The 26,174-nt window shown below is 44.7% G+C and overlaps 2 protein-coding genes across 8 annotated transcripts in view; one reads left to right on the forward strand and one right to left on the reverse strand.

The window, feature by feature from the left end:
* The window catches only part of KCNJ5 (potassium inwardly rectifying channel subfamily J member 5), a 39,024-nt gene extending 32,039 nt beyond the window's left edge, over positions 1 to 6,985 (reverse strand). For 2 of the 3 annotated variants that reach the window (XM_074976882.1, XM_074976881.1), the window contains exon 1: positions 6,847 to 6,985. Coding sequence is in view for 1 of the 3 variants with exons in the window: in XM_074976880.1 (XP_074832981.1) it covers positions 6,831 to 6,841 (11 nt within the window). In the remaining 2 variants the exon portion in view is untranslated. Of the gene's footprint in view, positions 1 to 6,830 lie in introns of all 3 variants that reach the window. The other variant, XM_074976880.1, reaches the window with a different exon arrangement.
* A 14,523-nt stretch (positions 6,986 to 21,508) lies between these two features.
* KCNJ1 (potassium inwardly rectifying channel subfamily J member 1) overlaps positions 21,509 to 26,174 on the forward strand; it is a 47,685-nt gene continuing 43,019 nt past the window's right edge. For 2 of the 5 annotated variants that reach the window (XM_074977145.1, XM_074977144.1), the window contains exon 1: positions 21,509 to 21,623. The gene's annotated coding sequence lies outside the window, so the exon portion shown is untranslated. The remainder of the gene's footprint in view (positions 21,624 to 26,174) is intronic. The other 3 variants (XR_012642554.1, XM_074977147.1, XR_012642553.1) reach the window with 2 other exon arrangements.

Genomic DNA, 26,174 nt, shown 5'->3' on the forward strand with positions numbered 1-26,174 from the left:
AAAATTATTTCCCTACCTAGGATGCAAGCTCTGTTTGCTGGCAGGATTTCAGAGCTGGGAAGGCAGACTGTCCAATGTTTAGGAAAAAGACCACCTTTTAGTTCTGTGCGTATAGCACCTAGCACAATGAGAACCTGGTTTACAAACAGGGCCCCAAGAAACTCCAGTAATACAAATATTGAATAATAATATGAATTAGCCATCTCAGTGGAGGCCAGTTCAAGCATGGCCACTGACAGACCGCTCTGAACTAACCTCCTACCCCTCATCAAGCTGGCTCTGTCTGCTGATCAGCGATTAGACTCAAGATTTAGCTTGACACTGGCTCACAATTGTTAGAGCTTTGACGGTTCTTAGCTGGTTTGTGACACTCAGTTCACCAAGGAGCGAAAAACACATTGGCATAAAAGTTAGGATGTTAGGGCAGCCCAGCATGCTGTAAAACAATTCAATCAGGGGAGCCAAAGTGACCTGGGCTATCGCCCGCAAACGGACCAGGCTGATTGTAGCATGGCCACTTACATCCCCCAGAGCCACTTGGAATTCCTCACGTTCTACGCAGCATGTGCATGCCGAAGGTTTGCTTTAATAACAACTACCAAGTAGAGGCTAGACTCCAGCTGTTCTGAGACCCAAAGGAAATAGGCAATGCCCTAAATTTAGTTTGACCTCTAACTCTACATGCAAACCCAGAGTTGCTCTGCTGGCTCCAGAGCTAGGCAGCTCCTTTCTAACTGGTCCTTGTACAATGCTCATTACCACAGTATGTAGGCATCTCACAGTTTACCCTGACAACAATGGTGTGTCCAAGATCCAAATCCAGCCCCTGATATGCCCTTGCAGAGAGACAGTGTCTATTTACTTGAGGTCTCCCTCACATGGCTGGGTAAAGCATCCTTCTGTTCTGCTGACCTAGGAACCTGTCTTCTGGACAGCAGCCAGAGACAAGAAAGAGAGAGCAAGAAAAGAGAGAGAGAGAGAGAGAGCAAGCAAGTGCTGGGAAGCAAACAAACAATAGGGTAACTTACTTGCTAACAGTGGCTTTGCATCAGTCTTGTTCCCTCGTAGTTTGAGGGAACATGGTGGAGAGAGAACTGGGAGGAAGGCAAAAGCAGTTGCTGAAAGGGTGTCCAATCCATGCCATCACCACAGTATGGGGGTCTTCTCCCAGGATCTGCCCTCCTTACTGCCTTCTGGCCTGGTATTACCAAACCTTTGTGTTGTGCACTGGATTTACGTGCACAAGTCCTCTGCTCTTAGCCATCCTTGGACTTTGCTGGCTCTGACAGAGCTGCCACAGCTCCCCCGAGCCCCAGCCCTTCAGCTCCAGGGTGCTACTTTTGCCTGTTAAATCTCCCTCCCTTTGCCTGCTCTCTCGCGCTGGCTGTGTGTAGTAGAAATGAATTCTCCGTGTAATGAAGCTAGTTAAAGGGCTGGGGACAGGACGAGGGAGGGGAGCTGTGCACATGTGATCAGGAGCATCATCTGTTCTGAATGAACAGGAAAGGGAAAGGTGGCTGAGAGTGTAAGCAGGGAGAGGAGGGAGGGGTTTGGGCCAGAATAGGCCAGTCTGAGGAGGGGCTGGAGGAGAGTGAGAGACTCCTTCATTTCCTTGGCAAAACGCAGAGGATGTGGTGCTCCCCTGTCAGCTGCATGGTCTTTGCTCTCCCTGGGACCCGCTGCACACGCATCACCTCTCTGTGTCTGCAGGCTTTGCAGCTCCCTCATTCCCTGTGTTACCTTTGCATTGGTATTTAAAAAAAAAAATCCTGCAGACAGAGACAGCTCTTAAAAGCGAAGAGGAGATGCAGTAGCTGGGGAGCCCTGCACATCTAGCAAGGAACTTGCCTGTGTTTGTCAGAGCTGTGAAAAACATAGCGGGTTGCTCTTCTGGGATGGATGAAAGAGCTGAAAAAGAGGGAGGAGGCAGAGGGAGAGAGAGTGGTTTCACTAGAGCTTGTCCTTTGTGCATCAACCAGCAGATTGTTGGGAAGGGCTCACCCAGCAAGGGCGGTGGTCTCCCGATTGAGGGGCACATTTACCACACTCCCCCTGGCCTGCTGGCTTTCTAGGCTCTGTTTTGGACAGCCTTCTTTTGTGAATATCACAAGCAGTCCCACTAGGCTTAATAGGTGATTTTATCTTCTGGAAAGCAAATGTCAGGCCAGCTGCAGGAATCTTACTGCTAAGCCTAGAGAGCAAAGGGTAGCCACAGAACAAATCACGCCAGCCCAGGCTTCCCCCACGGTGCTCCTCAATCCTTACCCTCCAGTCCCACATAATATTTTTAGTCCTGGATCCACATATGTTCTTCTCAGTGCAGCTCACATCTGAGCTTCTGCACAAACTGTCATTGCTCTGCTGACACACCTCTGCCAGGCTCTGCCACACCCCTTGTGCTCTTTTCTCACCAGACTTGCAAAGTCCCTTGTGCAAAACAAGTTTTCTACAGTGGAAAGTCAGATATTTCCGCCACATGTTCAACATTTTTCTCTGTTGTGCAGAAGTGTTGAGGCAGGGTGGAAAAGCATTTTGCTCTGTTTGCAAACCTTCCCAAGCTTGGCTACTGTTAGTGGGCTTTGCCAGCAGAGAGAATTTTGTAGGGGTGAATTTTGCTGGCTCTGTCTTCCAGTCCATGTGGACAAATTTCTCTTGGGCTGCTTTAACTCCTCTTTATTGCTGCCAAATATCAGTGGACACCAGAAAAACAAATCAAACCCCCAAAACCTCTCCCTCTAACAGAGTAAATCTTGCATTCATTAACCCCATGTTTGATCATTTCCTAAGGACAGACTTGAGTCTAGATGGTCTTGATGTGAAGAACATGCTTGATCTCTTAGGGTGTGTCTGCACAGCAAAGTTATTTTGGAATAACTTTGTGAGCATCTACACAAAGCAAACCACTGTTTCAAAATAATTTTGAATATGGTGAGTCTCATTCTGGAGGGAATAGCACCTATTCCAAAACAGATATGTCAGAATAGGGGCTGTGGAGACAGGGAAAAGAGGCTATTTTGAAATAAGCTATTGTACATCCAAAGGCTGTATTCTGTAATAAGCTCTCTTGTGTGTGGACATATTGGTTCTGGCCACAGTTGGCCAAAAATTCGAAATGGCCATGGTAATGGGCAAATCAGAGGATACAATGAGGCGCTGAAATGAATATTCAGAGCCTCATTAGCATGCTGCTGGCCCCAGCACTTAGAAAGTGCCGTGTTTCAATCACGCGTGGCTCGGCTAGATAGGGTCCTTTTTGACAGGACCCCGCAGACTTTGAAATCAGCTGATAGGAATAAGAGGATTTCAAAATTTGCGGGGTCCTTTTGAAAAGGATCCCTGTGTAGCTAAGCTGTGCACGATCGAAACACAGCACTTTCAAAGTGCTGTGGCCAGCAGCATGCTAATGAGGTGCTGAATATTCATTTCAGTGCCTCATTAGTATCCTCTGATTTGGCCATTTCAAAGTTTTGGCCAAGTGTGGACACAGCCATTATGCTGAAATAGCTGAGTGCTCTTTTGGTATGCATTTTGTATATAGATGTGCTATTTTGAAATAAGCTATTCTGAAAAATCTCTTCCAGAATAGCTTGTTTCAAAATAACACTGCTGTGTAGATCTAGCCTTAGAATCACAGAATCGTGGGGTTGGAAGAGACCTCACAAGGTCATCAGATCCTACCCTCTGCTCCAAGCAGGACCCAGACATCCCAGCCAGTGCTTTGTCAAGCTGGGACTTAAAAACCTCGAGAGATGGAGATTCTACCACCTCTCTAGGTAACGCATCCTAGTGCTTCACCACGCTCCTGGTGAAATAGTTTTTCCTAATATCCAAACTACACCTCCCCCTCTGTAACTTGAGACTATTGCTCCTCGTGCCATCCATCACCACTGAAAACAGCCTCTCTCCGTCCTCTTTGTATTTCCCCTTCAGGTAGTTGAAGGCTGCTATACACACACTTCTCTTTTGTAGACTAAATAAGCCTACATCCTTCAACCTCTCCTCATAAGTCATGTGCTCCAGCCTCCTAATCATTTTTGTTGCTCTCCGCTGGACTCTCTCCAACATGTCCACATCCTTTTTGTAATAGGGGGTCTTTGTTTTCTGTCAGGTAAGACTTGCAGGGACTAAAGGCCAAATTCATATGCGAGTATAAATCAGTCTAGAGGGAGTTCAGTATGGAGCTACTTGAACTTTCATTTCTGAATTCCTCATGTGCACGCCAAGCTCAGAAATGCTCTCAGTTGCAAGCTTCACATCAGTTAAGTGCATGCTGATCTACAGCAGTTGCATGGGAATCTAAGCTGGTATGAGGCATAGTAACAAAGAGGAAGCCGTGCTAGTCTACACATTATCAAAACAAAAAGCAGTCAAGTAGCACTTTAAAGACTAGCAAAATGGTTTATTAGGTGAGCTTTCGTTGATATGAGGCATGTGCTAATGGCCAACAGAATGCATAAGATGAAGCAAGGTAAGAATCTCCATTCTAATTTCATTTGCACCTTCTTATCTCTCACACCCAAGATACATCAGTCAAACTTCCAGACACAGCAATAGCAGCTGGTAAGTTGTCTAAGGGAAACAAACAGCATAAGGTGGGTGGGAAGGGCTCTTTAGTTATAAATCAACCCTAAATTTGGCCCTGGTTGGAAATGGTCTGACAGACTTTTTTCCTTTGGAAAATGCCTATTCACTGCAAAATATTCTGCTTTCAAAAGTTTGTTGATTTTAACATTACATTTAGGGGGAATAAAAAAAAACAAGCCCCCATAGAATGGGATGTTTCCATTTTCTGTTTTGAAACAACTTTTTTTTTTTTTGTAAAATAACATAAAAAGGCAAAAGTTGGAATTAAAGATTTCAGTTTTATCAAAATGGAATCATTTGATTGGTCCAAAAGGATTTCTTCTTCCCCTTGCAGGAATTTCAGTTTGTGGGAAAATTCATTATTGATTTGCTTGTGTTCTATTTCAAACCATTTTTTAAAAATATTTGGAATTGCTTGTGAAATGGAAAATCCTGCTCTAGTGTGTGACCCATAATCCCCTTCTTAGTCAACCCCACAGTCAGCCTGGAAGAGTATCAGATTTGAAATTTCAATAAGTGGTGACTGCATTAATGACTGGGAAATACTTGACTTTTTAAATAAAGCTCAGTGCACATGGATGAGAGTTAAAACTCAGGTTTCACAATTACTCACTAAACTTGCTTCCCCACCAGCCTTGTTGCCAATGCTTTAGGACCAGTGAGAGGGAAAGAATGTCACACGTCATTTTGTTTTTCACTATCATGCTCTGTGTTTAATTTTTGCATGTCATATGTCTTGGACAGGGAAACTAGTCAGTTGCTCCTCTTGGGTCTCCTGCACAAGGCCAGCACTCTGAGGTCTGGGAAACAAACACTGCAGAGGAGTCTTTAAATACATACAACACCAATAACAAAGCTGTTTGTAGGGAGATTTATAGCCCTGTTAACGAAAACCCTCCTGTTACTAGGTTTGAACCCCAATCAGCTAGATCACAAGAGATCTGCTGTCCCTTCTGAGACATGACATCTGCTGGTCACATTCTTCACGGCAAGACCTCATTTTACCATATAGGCCCCCATCTTTCCTATGATTGCATCCAACATTGGATTATTATTAGGATACAAAAACTTTGGTTTTGGGCCTAAATTATGTGATTACCTCATTTATAGCCAAACTTATCCTGCTGGGAAAAATACTGAAGCATATCAACAGCCTCTTCATTTGACACATTTGGGAGGAACGCATCAAAAACTGGATCAAAAGAAGTAGGATGAGGTATCTGAGAAAGAATGAGGAAGTGATTCCAGGTGGCACTGAACCTCACAGCTCAAGTTAGGAGAAGCTTTGTTTTACTGCTAATGGGAATTGGATGAGATGGGCTGGAGTGGATGGTTTGGGGCATTCACCACTGCAATCATCATGCTCCTCATTTTATTAACACAATCCACAGCTTCTGAATATATAAAGTGCCGCAGCTGTGAAATGCCTCTCTTTCATCCATGGCTAGCAAGAGGACATTATGCCCTGCTGTCTCATTCAGACTGACACCTGGAGGTTGCCAGCATGTGTGTCACCCTGACTTTTCACCAAAATGCTCTGTAGACACCACCCTCTTTTATTACCATTAGTGCAGAACACAGCAACCCATCCACACAGCAGCACAGGCTTTGGAGAGCCCATTTGCCCCACACTCCACTCTGGGCACTGACTCACCATTCAATACACAGGTCAACCTTGACCTTCATAATCTCTCCATGAGACTGAGCCAGGCTCCAGTGCTGGAGTATTTCCTTGCATGATCATAACATCCCCATCCTCCCCATGGCAACTCCACTGCATCGGACCCCTTAGCCCAGGGGGTAGCAAGAGAGCCACGTGCATAGGAAACAGAGCTTTCCCACCAACAGACCCTGAGTAATCACTCCACTGAGAGAGCAAAATAATCTTTCCTACCCACCATGAACAAGCAAGAATGCATGGGTGGCATATGCAGGAGGCAGGGATCCGAAACCATTAAGGACAGCTTCACACGACCTGTGCCTTCCTTGCATTAAAACTGAAAAGTTTGCATCATGCATGTATGACCCACAACTTTGGAAGATACAGCCTTTCGGCATGGTGCACAAAGAGGGAGCTCACCTGTAGGAGGGTGGAATGTGAGACAGCAAACCAAAGGAGGGGGACCTCTTTGAAAGCTCAGTAGGGGTGAAGCAAGACTTCATACCAGAAAGACAGGATATGTATGTAGTCAGCTGTCCCCATACTCCTAATACTGTGAGATTTTATATAAAATAATGTCAATTACCTTGGCAGCATCTCACCTTTTGTTGTCTGGCAGGAGTAGTTTATGCTCTTAGAAAGCAAGCTCTTGGTGGGGGGTGGAGTTTTGGCTCTGCATCTTTTGTGACCAGGATACAGCTCTGGATGCTGTTTCCAGAACAGTTGCTGAGGATGGTGTCACCTTCACATGGGCATCAGCTCTGCTTCTGTCTGAAAAAAAAAACAACCAAACAAAAAACCCCAACCTTTCAATGACATTTGAAATGTATTTTTCATGCTGTGAGAAGCTGCCAGACTCACCACCGTGGAGTATAGGTCCTCTGAATATCGATAGAGCCTCCAGGGCATGGGCAGCGTCCAGATACCCCCACCAACACACCTCAACTCTGAGCAAAAGGGACTGGCTGTAGGTGTGATGAGCGGACTGTGGACACCATGGCTCACTGCTGAAAATGCCAAGCAGCAGATTTAACAGAGCAGTTTCTGGGACTGGTCCACTGCCCACCTCCAGCTGGACTCTGACCAGCCAGCTTAGTTCATGCTGTTTTGCATGAGACAAGCAACTCTTTTTTAGACAGTTAAAATAAAGTCTTCCATCTTTCAAGCAGGTTCTCACCTTTTCCCTGTCCAGAGACTGACGCTCCAGTGATTAACAATTGGCGCCATCTGCTGGTCCGATGTGTGTTGACACTCATCTTTGCTCACAAATAGGGACAGGGTTGGGAGAAGGGGGAGCAACAGGTGCATGAGCTAGCAGAGCTCCCACTCTTATCTCTGACTTGGGAAAGCCACATTTCTCCACAACCATATCTGCCCTATTGCCTTGTGCAGGCAGAGCCAAGGGTCCTGCTCCAATTGGCATGAATGGCCTTTCAAAATCCATTTCTCTGCTGAAATTGGGATCACGTGCATGTGCTCAAAGCTTGGGTTCTTTGGGCTTAATTATCTGCTCACTGACATCAGTGTAAACTCGTGTTTTTCCCAATATACCCTGGTGAGAGACCAGAGTCTGACCCCTTCTCCGGGTATACTGTCTGCAGGAGGCTACGTGCTGCTAAATAAGTGATGTCGATGGGTTTGTGCCAAATATTGGTTCAGTCTCATCTCTCACCTTTGTTAGCTGCGCACTCAACTTCCAACATGTATGTGTTTCATTTTGTAAAGGCTCAGGAAATTGTGGGAGACCAAGAAATGGTGAGTAGCAGGAGGAGCAAAAATAACATTACAGTACAAGCCTTAGCATCATTTTGGTAAAAATAAATGGCTCTGGGGAAATAAAAATAAAAATAAGAGAAGTCCCCAGACAATCAATCACAAGCACCAATTTTTGTTTGTTCTGGTTCCTGTAGAATTCATGTGGTATGGATGAATTTTTATGAGCCTTCATGCAGATGGACAATTCATCCCCTCACACAAGGCCTGATCTCACGTATACCAGCAACCCTCCGCAATGAGGATAAACCATCTTATTACCCACAGTTCAAATTTGTCTCTTTCATGGGTACCAATGACAGGAGCTATAGCTTGCTCTAAGTCAACTGTGACAGTCTGCGGCTTCATGTCCAGCACAGGGATGGGAGACTACTGGTGCCCTGAAGGGGCATTATAATTTATTATGCAATTTGGTATGCAGGACTACTGCTGTCATTCCCTGTTTGTCAGCCAGTCACATGGCAGCATCCTGAAATAAAAGAGCCAGAAGATCAGCCCTGGAAAAGGATTCTTAGATCCTCTTGTCCAACAACCCGCTCTCCCCCAGCCCTCCAGTCTTGAATTCAGGTATGAATTCAGGCCAAACAACAGCAGTCTAAACATACTGATATTTTTTAAATGGTTGGGTTGCCCACAAGTGGTTAATTTCAGCTGTATTCCTAACAAAATCCTCCCCACATTTCTACCAGTTGGGCCCTTGTTTGACTGGCTCAGAAGAGAAGCCAAGAAGCAAATGGGCAATGCCCTTGCAACCATAGCAGTGTCCTTATGGCACAGGACTGAGGCATGTTGTGTGGGTGTGTAAGCTGCACTGTTCGTGTTGAACCTGTACTGTGGATAAGCGGTGACTTCAGTCTCCAGGGATGTCTAGTTGTCAACATTTAAGAGCACAAAGACAAAAAACGCATTAGTAGCAGTGCAATCATTTGCAATTTTGTGTAAAAAAATTGAATTTCCTCATTAGGTTGCAGCATTCAGAGCAATCACTGATAAGAGCAAGGTTTTTCCTGCGGAATGATTCTCCCCCTCGATCAGCTCCTCAGATCCAACCAATGCCAGCTCTTTAGCAAGGGGTTATATGATGAGTCCCGTCTCTGCATCCTGTCTTTATTAAGGCATTTCTACAGCCCCAGTCCTTGCAGCATGTAACATAGTTAATCCTTACAACACCTTCTTGAAAGAAGCAGTGCTGCTGGCTTTTTTCAGGTGGAAAATTCCAGCACAGAGGCTAAGTGTCAGGTCCTGAAAGAGATTTAGATGTTTTCCTGGGGAATAGGGCACCAAAAACTTTTGAAGCTCTGGGCCTACCCAGCTCACACAGTTTTTAGTGGGCCAGGAAACTGAACTGTTCTAAAGCCCAGAAAACACCCTCACCAGTAGATCATCCTTCTTCTTTTCCTTAGTCCATCAGAAGCCACAAAAACAATGTATCCTGGTTGCATTTTTAAGCCCTGTTTTATGCAGTTTAAATGAATGCCTTGTAATGTCTATCAGCTCAGCTGCCCCTCTGGGGAGGAATGCCACTACTAAAAAAAAGATGCAGGTGCAAAATGTCCACTCCCAAGGCATAAACCAGGACTAAGGGAAAACTGACTGATACTCTGCTGCAGGTCTTCCAGACCTGAGTTCCCCATACGCTTTGGGTTTTGCATCCTTCCCCTTGCTATGTCCTCTCATGAATGACACAAAAGTCTGGTCCATTTATGAGCACATGCACAGCCTAGAGTCCAGGAGTGCAACTTTAGCAGTGGGGAAGTCAAAGGCAAAGTTTCCGATGATTTCAATGGAGCTGAGTTTTCACCCAAGGGTTCTTGAGCTCTGAGGTTCTAGTCTGATGGATTATGAAAGAGCCCAATTTAGTGAGGATGGTGGATCCAACCACAAGCCCATGTAGAGATTTTGGGATCCAGGGTTTGGGGTTTCCTTAAGGCTGAGATGGGACTAGATCTGTGTTCCTTGTAAGCTGAATGCTTGGGTGGCCACCCAGGAGAGATTTAGGTGCCACCCAGTTGATCAGAAGAGCACCCACAGCCACCCACAGTGGGCAGCTTGTGTTTCTATTGGCATTGCACATCCGCACATGCCTTGGTGCAAATAAAATTTATTCTGCCCATGGTTGGAAAAAAAGAGAGAGAACACTGAACTAGATCTTGCCTCTTCCTTCTATCACATCCTGAAAGTGGATCGGGACTAAATAACACTACCTTCTCATAGAAGAGAAGCTAGAGGGTCACCAAATGAAATTAATAGGCAGGAGATGCAAACAGTAGTATTTCTTCCCACAGAGGACAATCAACCTGTAGAACTCATTGCCAAAGGACATGGACTCAAAAAGAGAGCTAGATAAATGTATGGGGGACGAGCCCGTCAATGTCTACAATGTCTGCTTTATTCATTCTTTCTGAAGCACTTGGCATGGGCTGCTGATGGAAGACAGGATACTGGGTTAGAAGGACCTTTGAGCTGATCTAATGTGGCTGTTCTTACATTCCATATCTCTTCCACTTTATTATCCCTGAACCAGGAGGGCATGGAGTTAACTCCAGCTCATCATTCTACCCCAGGAGACTTTGCAAATGACCAAAGTTATGTAATGCTGATATCTGGTTGGGGGCACTGGAAGAAAACAATTCACCTGTCAGCATGCTCCCCCGCATGGCCAGGCATGACATTGTAGGAACTGCCCCCCTCAAGTGTCTCTTTATAGTCATTCACTCCCCAGAGTGGCTCCTTTCCTTGCATGTCTGCCCACGAAAGCTTATGCTCCAAAAACATTTGTTCATCTGTAATAGAGTGCCACGGGACTTCTTGTTTTTTCTTTTCCTTTAGGGATTCAGCTCTGCAATCGTATACAGGTTTGGCCTTCAAGGGGTATCAGTGTCCCAAACAACTAGTGTCCAATCAAATGAGCCTTCAGTTTCCTACCTTCTGCCTCCCCTGCGATCCTCTTCAAGCTCACTCATCCTTCATACTAGCAGATGGCTAGGTTTCTCCCCAGTTAGGTCTGATAAGGATTTGACACTGACAACCCTCTGGGTATAACAGAGCATGTAATTTGAGCTCTTAGTCTCTCTTAAACCCCACACTCTTAGCCAAGGGGCTAATACAGCCCATTAGAGGCACCTGTGTGACTCCCAGTGAGATCAATGGAAGAAAGCACTGCATGTTCCCAGGCAGAATGGGATGTTTTGGTTCTGATACAATGGCTCATTAGCCTTGAGCTCCACAAATTTGGGGGGTGGGGACAAAAGTGTGTAACAGAGTCAACAGCTTAATTAGCACCCTGACAGCTGGCACAGAGATGATTTCCAGAGTGTACTCTAGTGACAATGCACTTTAGCAACTGGCCTGCCCTAGTGTGGTTTCCAGTCAACAGCAATGCAGGGTGACTCAAGATGTACCAGCATAAGCCTGGGGCTCCTGAGTGGCCGACCTGGAGCTGAAGGCCTCAGAAACAGGTACAACAGAGAGAACTTCCTCCATATTGCATGGTCAGTGGGTCTCAACCTTATCCAGGGGATCATACAGGATTCAGCCTAGAGCCATGAGAGAGCTGTAAGAAGCCCAGAGATTATGGTGATGGGTATGGTGTACGTATGCAGATGGATGAACTTAAAGTGCCTGACCAATAAATCCTTGACTTCTCTATTGCCATTAGTGCCAATTGGTGGTCTTTGGGGATCTGCGCTAGGAGGTCACTAGGTGTTGACCAGAGATGGGGAAAAAGAATCAGTCACTATTGACTTGGGCTTGATTTGAACTAGAAATCTGGTGGAGAAGAGGGGGAAGGCCTCATGTCCCATTGCCAATTCACAAGACATCCAGTTCCCTGGTAGGATGAACGGTCAGATTGCCTCTTGAGGCACATGATTTTTTGTTATAGGATGGGGTTTTGGGGGGAGGGGTAGGAGGGTGTCATCAGGAAGCATCTTATGTCCTCCCACTCCAGCATCAGTTAGATCAATCTTTGGCTCTGCACATACACCTGCTGTAGATTGCAATAGCAGAACCCCCTTCTTCCCTAGTTGCTACACTGGGATAGCAACCAGCTTTACCCAGAGGATTCTAGGCAGTTGTGGCCAGATTCTGGCTTCTCTTGCACACAGGTGAAGTTCAATGTGGTTTCTCAGCTGAAACGGTGTCTCCCTAGGAGGCTCTAAGAAGCAGGACAATTGTTTAATTGGCACATTCCTGTTCCCAGAAGGTCTACATCCATTAAGCAGCTATGCTCCATGGCATAAAGGATATTTTAGGGGAAGAGTCTATGCTGTTTTCTTGGAAAAACCCAGTTACACCAGCTGGCATGCAAGCTACTGGACTTCCACACCATTCACAACCATTGGCAACACTCCTAGCAGTATTTCAACCAACTGGGGACTTAAGGGAAACATTTCAAGAGTTTATTTCAAAGCCATGCAGAAAAAAGAAAAATCTATGCATGAAAGACTCCCCTGCACCCAGAGCTGCATACCAGTGCTTGTAAAGAAGAAATAAAATAGACAATAAAAGTATATTAATATTTCACACCTAGCACAGACTGATGAATGTTTCCAGCTAACTCATTCACACATTGTTCAAACAAATAGCTGACACAAGGAAATATACCTCCCCCTCTCCATCCCCTCACTGTAAGGGTATAGTTTTCCTTATCAGTGACCCAGTAGAGTTACAAAATGTATGTTTATTGGGGGTGAAATTCACAGTATAAAGATTAACTACCATTGAAGTCACTGATTTTAAGGCCAGAAGGCATCAATAGATCATCTAGCGCTAGAGTATGTAACACAGGCCAGAAAAATGCATCCAGTTATTCTCAATAGCCCTATAACTTTTGTCTGACTGCAGCATATTTTCCAGAAGGGTCCCATGTCCCTAGGATGAGGTTACAAGAGGCATATAGACCTTGTGATGGTCCTCTGCACATGGCTGAATTTCCCTCTAGGAAAAATAGCAATATGGAACAGCTTAAAAGCATTCATCATTACAACACTTGTGAAGTAGTGGTATAATTATAATCCACACCCACTCCGTGTTTGTTAATAAATACTGTATCATTTGTGCTAGGTGTTCTACACTCAGCTTCCCATTTTTGCCAATGGTGAAATAGCTCCAGACAGGTTAAATGATACAGCCAGGGCTAAAGGAAAGACTATTGCAGGGTTAGGGCTGGGACTGGGGAAGTGCTGTTTCATAGGTCTATGTAGTTAATGCCTCTCAGGTCAATCTCCTAATACATCTCTGGAAATCAAGACAGCAGAGCATTCAAATATTAGCTTGGATCATTGAACCCTGTAGCAGGCTAATGCCACCTGTCAAGACCCATGAGATAGATAGTAACAGAAAGAAAGCCATGCTAGCCTATATACATTTTTTTTAAAAAAAAGCTCTTCAAATACTAAAAAAATAATGTTTGAGATAGCTTTCATTTTGCAACCAGGGTTCTGTCTCCCTTTGTTAACGAGCAGCAGCATGTTTCAGATCTCACTGCTCCCCTCTCCCCACCATCATACCACATATGAAAGGTCAGGCTATCGCTTCTGGGGATAGTGGCACCTCAAGGACATTTGTGTATGAAATTGGAAACTTTAGCTGATTTCAACAGGGTCTCCCATCTCCTGAAAAGTAAGAATTTGTGCAGTTGGAGTGCCTTCTCAGACCCCAGAAGAAGATCTGGGAACTGACTGGGACACAGAAACTGGCTTCCCTAAAGGCAGAATGATAGGCTGAACAGACTATGGGACTCCAGCTGACAGGCAACCAGAGCTACCAATATAAGAACCTCAAAAGGTTTTGAGTTGGGGTCTACTAAGTTCTCAAGAAGTTTGGAAGACTGGAATACTTTCTAAGGCACCAATCACCAGACATTCTCACTGCAGTATGATCAACTACCACAGAATCCTCAAAGGGAGTACAGGTCTCTTCTCTCCAGACTGCATGAGTTAGCAGATTCTAGTCTGAGATTTCAGTTATTTTTCTGCATGGGGTAGAGGTGGCTTGAGAATAGGCTGTTCCAGTGCAATCATTTTTGATCCTAGCTGGAGGCAGAGTCTGCTGAAACTGTTATTAACAATGAAAGGAAAGCAGTTTATAAACATAGAAAAGATTCGGCTCTAGAAATGAGCAGTCATTCAAGGAGTAGGACAGAGTTACTTTCCCACTAAGGACAGGAACACTGATTTCAGCAGTGAAGATCTAGGTCCATCTCTTCAGTGTTCAGCAGTGACCAAAATACACCTGGGAGATGGTGAATTCAGGAAAGCAGATCAGTGGTTCGCAACCTTTCCAAAATACTGCTCCCCTTTCAGAAGTCTGATTTCTCTCACGTACCCCAAAGTTCACGTCACTTAGAAAGCACTTGCTTACAAAATCACTACTGGCCTGGGCAGATACAAGATTCTGTCTCTGGTGCAAATATTTGTAGACAGAAATCTCTATCAGCTGATCAACAGGGCTTTACTCTCCTGAAACCCAATGGCCAAAGGAGAGGAACATGGTACTACTGCTCCCAGGACCCAGCACCCCATGCTGACAACTCCACCTACCTCTCCAGTGTTCCTCTCCCAGGAGGGCTGTGCAACCCCAGACAAGAAACACAGCTGCATGGCTGAGAGGAGCTGCTGGCATGGGACATTGGTTCCTGCAAGTGGCAACACCCTGTTCTTCTCCTGTGGCCACTGCACCTCTGGAGAATCGAGGCCTGCAGAGCAGCAGATATGGATATATATACATGGATATCTGTGTCTGCAGATGGAAATTTGTATCTGGATAGGGATCTAAAAACCAGACAAAAACACAAAAGTGTCACAGGGCACTATTACAGCGCAATGCCTTACTTTCTCATTTTTATCGTCTAATTAGAAAATCAATTGAAATATAAATATTGTACTTATATTTCAGCATATAATATATAGAGCAATATAAAGAAGTGTCATTGTCTATATGACACCTGGTTTGTACTAGAGATGTTAATGTTTAGCCAGTAGAGGCTGCTGCAGTCTCCCTGCTCACCAAAGGCAGGGGATGCTTTATCCCTGTGGGGCCATTGCAGGCAGGGGCACTCCAGCCTGGCTAGAGTCTCCATCCACGGTAACCAGGGCAGCTAGACAGGCTGCTCCGGCCAGGCTGGAGCATCCTTGTCCATGGCATGCCAAGGGTGAGTCCCCATCTGCCCCCTCCTTCAATTGGTCAACTGGTTAAACCTACCATTTAACTGGTTAACCAATTAAACAGGGTTTTACATCCCTAGTTTGCACTGACTTCAGTAGCTCTTTTTATGTACCCTGTTCACCTACATTAGTTATGTGAACCCTGGAAGACCTCTGCATACCCTGATTGAGAATCACTGTTACAGTGAACTGAATTATAGACCAAGCAGGGTGTACTCAAAGTCAGGAGCATCGAGGGGAGCAGATCTCCCTGAGTGGAATGAAATTTCACGAAGGGGGACACAGCATGATTGGTTGCTGGGTCTCAGACTCATCCATTTTATGGGAATTTTTTGATGATGAAATGTTTCAATTTTTTCCTCAAGAACAATGAAAGGGAATACTTCATTTAGGGCTGGCCTGACCTAAATCAAAACGTTTTGGCTTTTTGAGCTGACTGTTTGGAGTCAGTTGAACATTAAACTGCAACTGCCTACGGTGTCACAGTGCCTTGTGGGAGACAGATCAGGGCTTTATCCCCTCCAATCTCTCATCTTGGTTGGGTTCCTCCCCCCTTACCTTTTATAGCAGTCACAATGAAAATGAAACAAGGTACATCTGTCTCTCCCACCACAGCCAGGACTCTGATTCTGCTCTTGGTGTTAAGTCCAGTCTAGGCAGAGGTTTGGTTTGAGTGTGTGAACCTAAGTCTTTAGAGCTGCATTAGCCAGACCAGAGACCTTCAGCAGACACAAGCCTGGAACAGCTCCTGCCATGTTGGCCACGGAGAAGCTACTCTTGGCTGAGATGCTTGACACAATGCAGCTTGGAGCTCCATGACTCTACCGCTGTGCTGTGTCTTTGCCCCACACCTGAAGTGGCCTGGATGTCCACTCCCCTCCCAAAGAAGTATGTGAATTTCTTTTTTTTTCCTCTAGGACCAGCTGCAGGGGTCTCTTCTCCATGCTAGAGAGACAGACAAGACAGCAGAGAAAATCCCAGTGTTAACCTTAAAAGTGGGAGTGTATCTACTTGGCTGCACAGGCCGGGCCTTGTAAGCTCTTCCCTTTGCCCCACAGAGTCCCTGGCTAGGGTGGTGATTACTAGGGTCCACCAGAACTGCAAGACTTGTAGGTGGTACCCCACTGAGCTGCCCGGTGTAGCTCCCATCTCTAACAGCTAAAAGTTCAGGCTGCCTTCACACTCTGGCAAATATCCTTGCATTGGACCTTATTTTCAAGATTTCTTTGCACCTGCATGCATGAGAGACTCACTACTGAGATGCTGCTCATCACATGACTCCAAGAGCTGGAGCCCTAGTTGATTCACATATTCTGATCTGACCCTTGGAGACGGTCGTCTATTCCAAAGATAAATGTAATACAGACACTTGCTTTATGGGAAGAACTGCATCCAAAAATATATCCACTGGAAGGATAAATACACTCATATCGTTAGTGATGGAGGGAAATATTCAACATCTTCAGTCTTCAACACAATTTGCCTTTGTTAAAACGAGAATAATGCTATGTATTCTGTATTATTAATATTAGTATACCCATGTTGCTCTTTACAAACAAACGGGGTCTGTGGCAAATAGGCACAGAGGGCTGACATTATTTTCCCAAGGTCACACAGCAAATCAGCAGCAGAGGTGGGAATACATCTTAGGTTTCCTGACTCCTAAGCCAGTAGTCAAGTCACTAGGCCTATAATAGCCCCTGATCATTGCTGTGGGATTATGTAGTATTTCAATAAGAAGTCTTCCCAACCTCCAAGTAAAATGTAGAGATTCTGCTAAAGCCTGGACTACAAAGTGTCAAAGGACGCACAGAGACAATCAGAGGGGTGGCCAAGAGGGCTGTTTGACGTTTGCCTCAAACTGAAAGAAGAGCCTCGGATTTAGACAATTGTTAATTTTTTGGCATTTGATAAAGTTTTTCCTCAATAATTAGTGCATTTGTGCTGAAAAAGGGTAGAAAGCCTTTGGTCAATCAAAATCAAGTTATATCTCCCCCCCCTTTTTTTTAGTGCCTTATTTTGTTTTCGCTTGTTGCCATTGTTTATTTTTATGATGGCTGGGGGCCTCAAAATTTAGAAGAGGCCCATGCCTCTCTGGACCTCTCAGAGGGGCTGGTGATGCAATGTAGGGAGACTGTGAATTCAGATAGAGCTGTGCAGAAAAGCTCGCTGTGTCCTTGTTGCCATCTGCCCTGGCAAGGATCCAGGTCTCTGGTCCCCACCTCCTGGCACAGCTATACATCTTGTTCTTGGCATATTTGCATCTGCAGTGCCAGCTGACCAAGTCACAGTCGCGGTGGAGGAAGACAGCAGCTTGAAAGCCTCTCCTCCCACACACAGACATGTCATAGCTGCGCCGGGAATGATTCCCCTCTGTGCAGTCTGCAGTGAGAGGCCAGCCAATAACAGGGGAAATGTTCTCCCTCGCCCTCATATGGAGTAATCCTGAAGGCAATGACGCATCTCTCCAGAAATCCCCCAATATGAATTTATAAAATTAAAATCACAGTCATTGTCTGGTACAGGCAATAAAGACAAAACATCCTACGGGTTCCAGCCTTCTTGCTTCTACCACCTCCACATTGCCAATTCTCTGAGGGAAATTAGGCTTCTCTACCACTTGTTTCCATTGCCTATCTGCACAGGATGAAATTAGTCATGCATTTTCTATGAGGCTGAGGTGCCAATAGCGTATTGCTTGTGTAACACTGTTGTATAGTTATGCTTTGCATCTGCCTTTAATGGCACATGGAGGATAAAAGCCTCTCACTGTTACTGCCTGCTAAGGGAGTAACTCAGTTTTGCTCCAATGCTAGAGTTCTGTGGTTTGGGTCTGGATAGCTCAAATTCTTTCAGTTTATATAATGATTTATAGGGTTAGTGCTGAGTGACCAACTAATTTTGAATTAGGCAGCTGAGTTAAAAAATCTGGAATAAAATCCATTTTGATCCAGACCATTTATTTCTAGTTATTTTTGTTGACTTGCAGAAAGTAGATTGAATCAATCAAAATGTTTTGGGTCAACCTAAAACAACAAGTTTGGAGTTTTTCCCAATATGTTTCTAAGTTAACCAAAATGTTTCAACTGAGTCACAACACTTTTTTTGAGTGTTTCATTTTGGTTTGGGAATATTTAGGGGGTTCATCACCCTTTGGGGGATGTGTGTGTTCAAATTAGCCAAATTCAAAAACAAAAACATTCATTTGAAATGAAACAACAAAATAAAACATTGAGACTTCTTGATTGGCTTTAAATCTATTTGTCAAATTTGATCCAAATTCAGGCACAGTTTTGGAGCTCCCTAAATACATTTTCAGCTAAATTTCTATTTGCCCCCCGCCCATGCATCCAGTTCTATATAAAGCACCCACCATGGCCATATTGCACAATTTTTAGTGCTGCAATTATCTGCTTGACTTAGTCCACCTCCATCCTTATTTCCTTATATATCACATGTGGATATTTTTCATTGTTCTGTGCATGGAGCAGACTTGGGATGTATGTAGAAACAAAGGCACAGTATCAGATCTTTCATTGGATTTACCCCATTCTACAACAGCATGGACTGCTGCTCTAGAAAAGTATATTCTGATAAATACTGTCCCCAAGATTTTGCTGCCTAACTGAGTATGTCTCTCTTTTTGAGGTGACAATTCCTTCCCCACTGTGGCAAACACCTATGAGTATGTGAATTGGAACTTTCACAGAAATCTGATGCAGACTGTGAAAACTCCTCAGGCAGTATATTTTACTTTGTGCAGGAAGGGACTTCTCTCTTTGACAATTCTGTTCATTACCTGCTCTGTTTGCACCATATTTACAGAATTGAATGCCTGCAAAGCCAAACAAAGGCTTCCACCTTTCCTCCAGCACTGATGAATGGTTGTTGTATAACAGCTGGTTTTTCTCTCTGCCTGATATTTTCCCCCTAAACATGATCATATTTGCCTTCCAACCTGTTCTTGCCACCTCCCTTAATGGTCCTTTCCCCATGCTCAGTCAGCTGTAACACAGTCTTTCTATGAGTGGTCATTTTGAATGCCTGTGACCTTCAGAAATCAGCCGATATAAAAGATGCCATGCAGCCCACTTCCCACGATTTTTGCCAATTGCTACATACATCATGTATCAGAAATATCTGCAACTCTCAGCTAGGAAAATCATGGGCTATTTCAAATCAAGGCTTTATCCGATGCCAATAATGTCACACAAGAACATGATGTCTTTAAAGCATAACTAATCATAAATACTAATTAACAGGACTAATTTTCAATGAATCTCACTGCCCTGGGAATCTATGGCTAAGCTACCACTCAAAGTCTATTTTTAAATGAATTATTTATTCTTGGCACTATTGTGATTTAACATTTATATTAACATCCTGCCCAAATGCCACAAGCAGGTCAGACCCCACTGTGCTGTACCAACATATCATCAATGACAGCTGCTTCCCAGGAAAACTTACAGTGGTGGGCTGAGGAGCAAGTTACAGAACAGGACAGGTGGAATTCCTGGCCATTCAGTAGCACCCCTATTTGCAGGCTGACAGTGCAGCCTTCAGTGTTACTTTCCTACCAACCAAACACAACTAGATTGCACTTTGCAGAGCTCAAGAGCTGCTGCCCTCTTCCATGCTTAACCTGCAGCCCTGGACTCCATCCAGCTGTGGCAAGCCAAGTGAGGTTTCCATTGGCTTCACTGGGAGCTGGGCAGAAGCCTTGGCAAGACACTGACAAGGTTCTTTTCAGCTCCCCTGCAGATCGCATGAGAAAGCAGGGCCCACTGAAGTCGGTGACAAGCTCCTGTTCACTTCAGTGGAGTCCGAATTTCAAAAGGAGCCTCTCACCTTTCTTTAGCTTACTGTATCTCCCTGAAAATCAAGGACAATGACATCCCCCCTGAATCTGATCCATTGAGAACTTCCATATGGGCAGCCAGGACAACCATATTGATTGTCGGTGCTTTGAAAGAAGGGCTAAACACCACTAAACAGCACTATTTTGTGCATCATATTCTCTTTCCCCCTACCCTTCATCATGAGAGGGGTAGCAGAAACCTCAAAATAGCCATTGTTTTGAAAAATGGCACTGAGTTTGAAATAAGGTAACTCCAGATACCTTACACGCTTTGCGCACAGCCTAAGATAATGGGATGAGTAATAAGATTGTTTAAGACTTTATAATGGTGTTTTTCCCTCCTCAACATGTTGTAGGGCAGCTCTTTCATGCACTGACATAAGTGGTAAAGCTAACGGCTTTGACTGGAGTAGGAGCCAGCCCTTCATGATCGCTTGCTCCATTATGCTGTTGTACATCAGCTACTGGGAATTAGCCACCATCCCTGAATGGTGCTCTCCTGCTTCATCCAAGGGTCAGGACAGGAGGGGAAATGTCTTCTCCAACACGACTGTTCAGCCCTTGTGGGAGCAGAGGTGACGCATGATCTGTTCCATTCAGTTTGCTTAAAGAACTGAGTTCCACAGACCAATGGTGGTCTATAGCCTGGATGGGCAGATGAGGAGCCTGTTTTCGGAGGTCCAATTTGTGTATAACCAGAAATTGCAAGTGCATCTACAAGGCTTCATGAGCTGTCCACTCCTCTGAATGGGCTCCAGGACGTTTCAGTTCCCTTTGCCCGCGTCAGGACCAAGGTGATTGGGAGTGCCTTAAACAAAAGCAGTGAGAAACTCTAGAGATGAACATTACCATGAACTCCAGCAATCACGTCTGCACCACATGACAATGATGCCAACCACCCAGCAATAATCAAGACCCCAGAGTCCTCTACTAACATGCACTGGGCTCCATGTAAAACCTGTGAAGGATGTGCTGGAGATAGCATCTCCTCTCAAGCTCTCGCTAGGAGTCAGACAAGGGAGAGCTGGGATGGACCTCTCGAGGTCCCTTCCAGTTCTAGTACTCTATGATTCTACGCTCCCAGGCTCCCAAGATATGAACTGTGTAGGTGTGAGCTGTGCTGTCCAGAAGAGAGGCCAGTATCAGGCAGTCCCTGGATTCCTTAGCTTGTTTAGCCCATAAGGAACATGGGTCACTTGATTCCCCTTAGGGTGTTGGGGAGGCAGGCTTGAAACCTCTTTCAGCACACAGAAGTCCTTCTGTACAGGTTCCCTTTGTCAGTCAACACCTCTGCTGTATCAAAATCATCTAGCCAGCACTGCCATACCTTTCTAGCTGAGTTTATAATGTAAGGAATGTCTTAATGTGCCATTGCATACAGATGAGCTGGTAACCAGTTTGAGCTAACACAGGAACACATAAATACAAAATGAGACCTTGGGCTTTCTTCCATCTGATACAGGACCTCTAGGACCAAAGCACTGAAGAAACCTACAGTTTCAGGAATACTGTGAGTTACCCACTGCGTAAGAAGCAGGGCAGCTTCTTGCTCATCTGCTCAGCAAACTGCTCAGCAAACAAGGTAAGGGTGGGATTACAGGCTGCCCTCTTGAATGTTGATGGAGATGAATCTTTACTCACCTCAGTCCCATAGGGGTTTGTTTTACCATTTCCAGGCATGTATATAGGTATGATAAGCCATACTGCAGTTCCATATGCACCCACACTGCAACTTGTGGGTGGCCCCTTTTGCTCCTTCTGTTTCCCCACCTCCTCAAGGTCAAAGTACAGCCTAATGATTGAAAGAGGAGACCTGACATCAGAACATCTGGATTTTAGGCTTGATTTGCTCACCGTCTTACACTGAGCTTTGGCAAGTCATGAAAGTGCCCCCTGCCTCAGTTTACATATCTGCGAAGTAGGTATAAAAGATGGGGCGTAATAAAGAACTTAAGCTGCTACCAACACAAACATTTGGTACCTCTTTTAGTGACACATAGATGTCTAAAATTACTAACATTAGAGAGGCAGGATAATTTACTAGTAAAGGAACTAGGCTGAGATTTGGGACAACTGGCTACAATTTCATGCTCTGCCACAGACTTGCAATGAGATTTTAGAGAAGTCACTTAGGTGTTCAATGTCTCAGTTACCTATCTGTACAATGTGGATAAGAACACTGCCTTCCCTCACAGGGTGCTGTGAAGATAAACAGACACTGGGTGCTCAGGTGCTAAAATGACAGGGTATTAAATATAGATGAATTACTAAAACAGAAAGAAATTGCAGAAAATCCCTTAATTCTCCACTTTTTCTGTTTGGTGCCTCTGATAGCACTTTATGCACAGCTGGTTTCTTTGTTCCGTGGATAGATTCAGTTACTTTTCACAGCTGAGAGAATCCTTATAAATATTAGCAGGAAAGCAGAAAAATGTGTATACTTGTTCAAAATGAATTTAGAAAACAGGACGTCCTGTTCAGAGAGTGCTTTATCAGAAGCTAGTAATTTAATTTAAAAATCCTATTTAAGGAGACCTCTTAATTAAATATTTGTAACACTCATAGAGATCGTTTGATGAAAGAAACATAAGAGTTCAAAGAGTTCTTACTGGCAGGTGGAAAGAAACCAAAAGGATCTTTCTTTGCATTGTAACATTCCATCAAAGAAAGAAAAAAAGCAATCCCTTCTATTGAAAGTTCTAAATTAGAAAATAACCCAGTGACAACTTGAACTTCTCAGCAAACATAATAGGCATCCTGTGAAACTCCTAACTCGCTCCTAATTTGCATCATCACCAGAATCCCGAGAGACAAAATCGTCAAGTTACCAATTTCTAGACATGTTAAATATCCTGCATAGTACAGATTTACAGAAAAAAAAAACAGTTCAGAAAGCTTTCCGCTTGCTTATGCTAAGTCTCTTTTATAAAACCTCTTCTATTCCCAATGATCAAATCTCTCAGGACACTTAACTTGCTAATGAATAGCGCTGTTTTCTTTTTAATGTTCATCCTGAACACATGCAAAATGACCTGTGAAATGCAGGTGACATCTAGTTTGTGGTCATTACGCACTGTATCTGGTTGTGCATAAATATCACAAAACCATAAAAGAATGAGAGACAAAGTTCAGTTTCTTCTTTAAAAACAAACACATAGGGCCTGATGTTCATTTCCACAAAGCTGCCTTTATGCCATTCCCTCAGCATAAAAGGGGGCTGGAAGTGAATGTGAGATACCAGGTGGCAGCAGTCACATTCTAAGGATTTACTTGTGTTGGATTCCAGTCGACTTCTGAAATTCTCTTCTTTCTCTAGATAGCCAAGAATTTTGCTGCTAGGCTTTGAGAGAACCTTCCATATTGCATTGGATCAATTATCCACCTCCACACTAGGGGACAATGCCCAAGTCCCCGGCAAATCCAAATGGCCGATTAACAACATTTTATAGTATTTCAGAGCAGCTGACCAGCTCCAGGGTGCAGCATGGTCATGTTCTTTGAGGAATAGGTAAGTCTTCAGGAATATTTTTTCAGAAGGGACAGAGCTTGTTTGATGAGAGTCTGTTCCCAGCATAAGGAGAAACCTGAAAAAATGCTCAGAAATTACGGCAGTGCAAATGAGATAAATGAAGCAATCAAACCTTGTGATGAAGCACCGGATTGAGACTTGTGAGGTCTAGGTTTCATTTCCTGCTCTAGCAATGTTTTGCAGGACTAACCGAGACTTTAGGAAAATGAGGGCAGGGTTTCAGGATTCTTCCAGAGCCATAACTAATCCTGGATAATCAGAGCATGACAGTGGTGGGCAAAGCCTGCAACTGTCCATGAGGGTTTGCCCCTTCCTCCTTGATGAAGACTTAGCTACAGCAGTCCATGTATATGTGCCACTTACAAATTATATTGCTGTAGCCTTTTGTACCTGTGCCCTGCATCCTCTAATGCAGTGATTCTTGAACTTTTGCATTGGTGACCCCTTCCGCACTGCAACCTCTGAGTGCAAGCCCCTTATAAATGAAAAAAAAACAAATTTAATATCTGGCATTTTTATAAAAGCTGGAGGTAGGTAAAGCAGGATTTGGGGTGAAGGCTGACAGCTAATGACCCTCCCACCAAATAACTTATTACACCCCCCCACTCCCTGAGAGGTCACAATCACCAGTCTGGGAATCCCTGCTCTAATGAATTCTACTCTGCTTTCTGTGCTGCTTCAAGGCTTTGGTCTTGATCATCATAGCCTCACGGTGGTCAGGAACTCGCTACATTTCCACCTATGATCCATCAAGATGGCTGCATTTCTTCTACTAGACTACACTATGAACAAAACTCAAGACAAAGGGCATGGAGCAGGAGACAAAAGATCTCAGTTAGGAGGGTTTTGAATGAGGAGACCGCATCTGGGGCCTTCAGACGAGGAGTCATGACCTCTTGAGGGGTCGTGAACATGAACAGTTGTCGGTGTCACATCTATCCTGCTTTGACCGTATTTGTTTTGGGAGGAAATTGATCTGGGCTAGATGGGAAGTTCAAGAACGAATATCCTCATATGGGATCTTCTGCTGCCAGGGAAGCTGGAAACTCCATTAAGTTCATGATGGACCTCACTGTACCGCTCTAATTTACCTCTTTTCTTTTAATACTTTGATAATGAGTCCTATAGTAACCTCTAAAACAGATGAGATAAAGGCCTTGATAACTGAGTTGGCTTTCAAGAGGGAAACAACAAAGCTACTGGCCAGAGAGCCTGACATGGCAGCCTGTGAGAGCCCAAAGAGGGTTATAGGAGCTGGCTGAGCAAACCAGGTCTGATGGCTGACAGATGAGAGCCCTGGAGCAGCAGGGGTTATATAAGGCTGCTGGGAGTACAGGAAAGGGAAGAGGCAGACAGAGAGGAGGGGGAAAAGCCAGGGCATAGAAGGCTCTGTGGCTGGGTAACCAGAGGGGTTTTGGTGATCAACTGTATATTGGAGATGATTGGACTTTATGCATTACAAAACCAAAGGTACCTAGAATTGGAGTGGTCTCCACTGAGTCTGTGGACAGGGTAGAGGTCTGGGGGGGTCCCAGAAGCGTGAGAGTCCTTGCTACGATATATACAAAACTAGAAGATTTACCCAGTATTGCTTGGATCCTTAAGTTAGTTTTTGGATAATAAAATGAAAATGTACATGCTCTGGGGCGGGGCCAGGGGATGAGGGGTTCAGTATGCAGGCTGGCCTGGGGAGAGAGGACTACCCAGCACTTTGCGGCCAGGCGAGAGGCACCTCTTCATGGCTATTGCAGCTCTGGAGGACACAGCTGGGAGACAGGTCCAAATTTATCTGACCCTGGTGCTCCCAAGCCAGAGTGAGGAATGCAGCAAACTGTGCACCTTCCCCTTGCTCCCTTAGGAAGGAGAACATCTAGCAATATTCCTGTACAATTTTGGCGTGGGGGGGAGGGGGAGAGAGAGCTTCAGCCTTCTCACCCTCCCTAAAAGGTGCCTCGGGGATGGAAGCTCAGAGTTGGAGCAATCCTGGACATGGATGGGGGTGTCCTGAGCCAGCCTCTTTCACCTGCCTGGAGGTTCTGTCTCTTTTCTGTATGGTTTGATGAAAAGTAATCCCATTTCAGGCACATCCCTGCTCCTTGGCATGACCAAACCCTCACCTTGCTTTAAGTTACCATAAGAGGAAGCTGCATACCGAATTCGGTGGCTTTAGTTCTTAAACAACGAGACAGACACTCTCGCAACATATTAAGTCTCAGAGGGGTTGATGTGTTAATCTGTCACTACACTAACAACAGTCCTGTGGCACCTTAGCCTTTAAGCTGCCAAGGGACTGCTTGTATTTCTCAAATACATAGTAAATGGTAAGTGAAACAAATGCATGATTCTGGCTCCTTGGGGCGTTGTTGATCGCTATTTGGTCTCTTGAACCACTGAGGTCTGAGTGTCACTGTTACAGAGATGAGAGTGGCAGGGCACAGCAAAGAGCCAGCTGAGAGGCGAGAAATCCCCCATTGACAGAAGCATTCCCTATGCTTATGAAATGTAAATATTAAAAATAGGAACCCAAAAGCAAAGCTTGTGTGTTTGGCAGTTGATGCTATCCAGCAGCTTTGATCGACTAATAATCTGGTAATACCTGGCTGT

Source organism: Carettochelys insculpta, chromosome 25 (genome assembly GCF_033958435.1).
Source record: "Carettochelys insculpta isolate YL-2023 chromosome 25, ASM3395843v1, whole genome shotgun sequence".
Taxonomy (NCBI): domain Eukaryota; kingdom Metazoa; phylum Chordata; order Testudines; family Carettochelyidae; genus Carettochelys; species Carettochelys insculpta.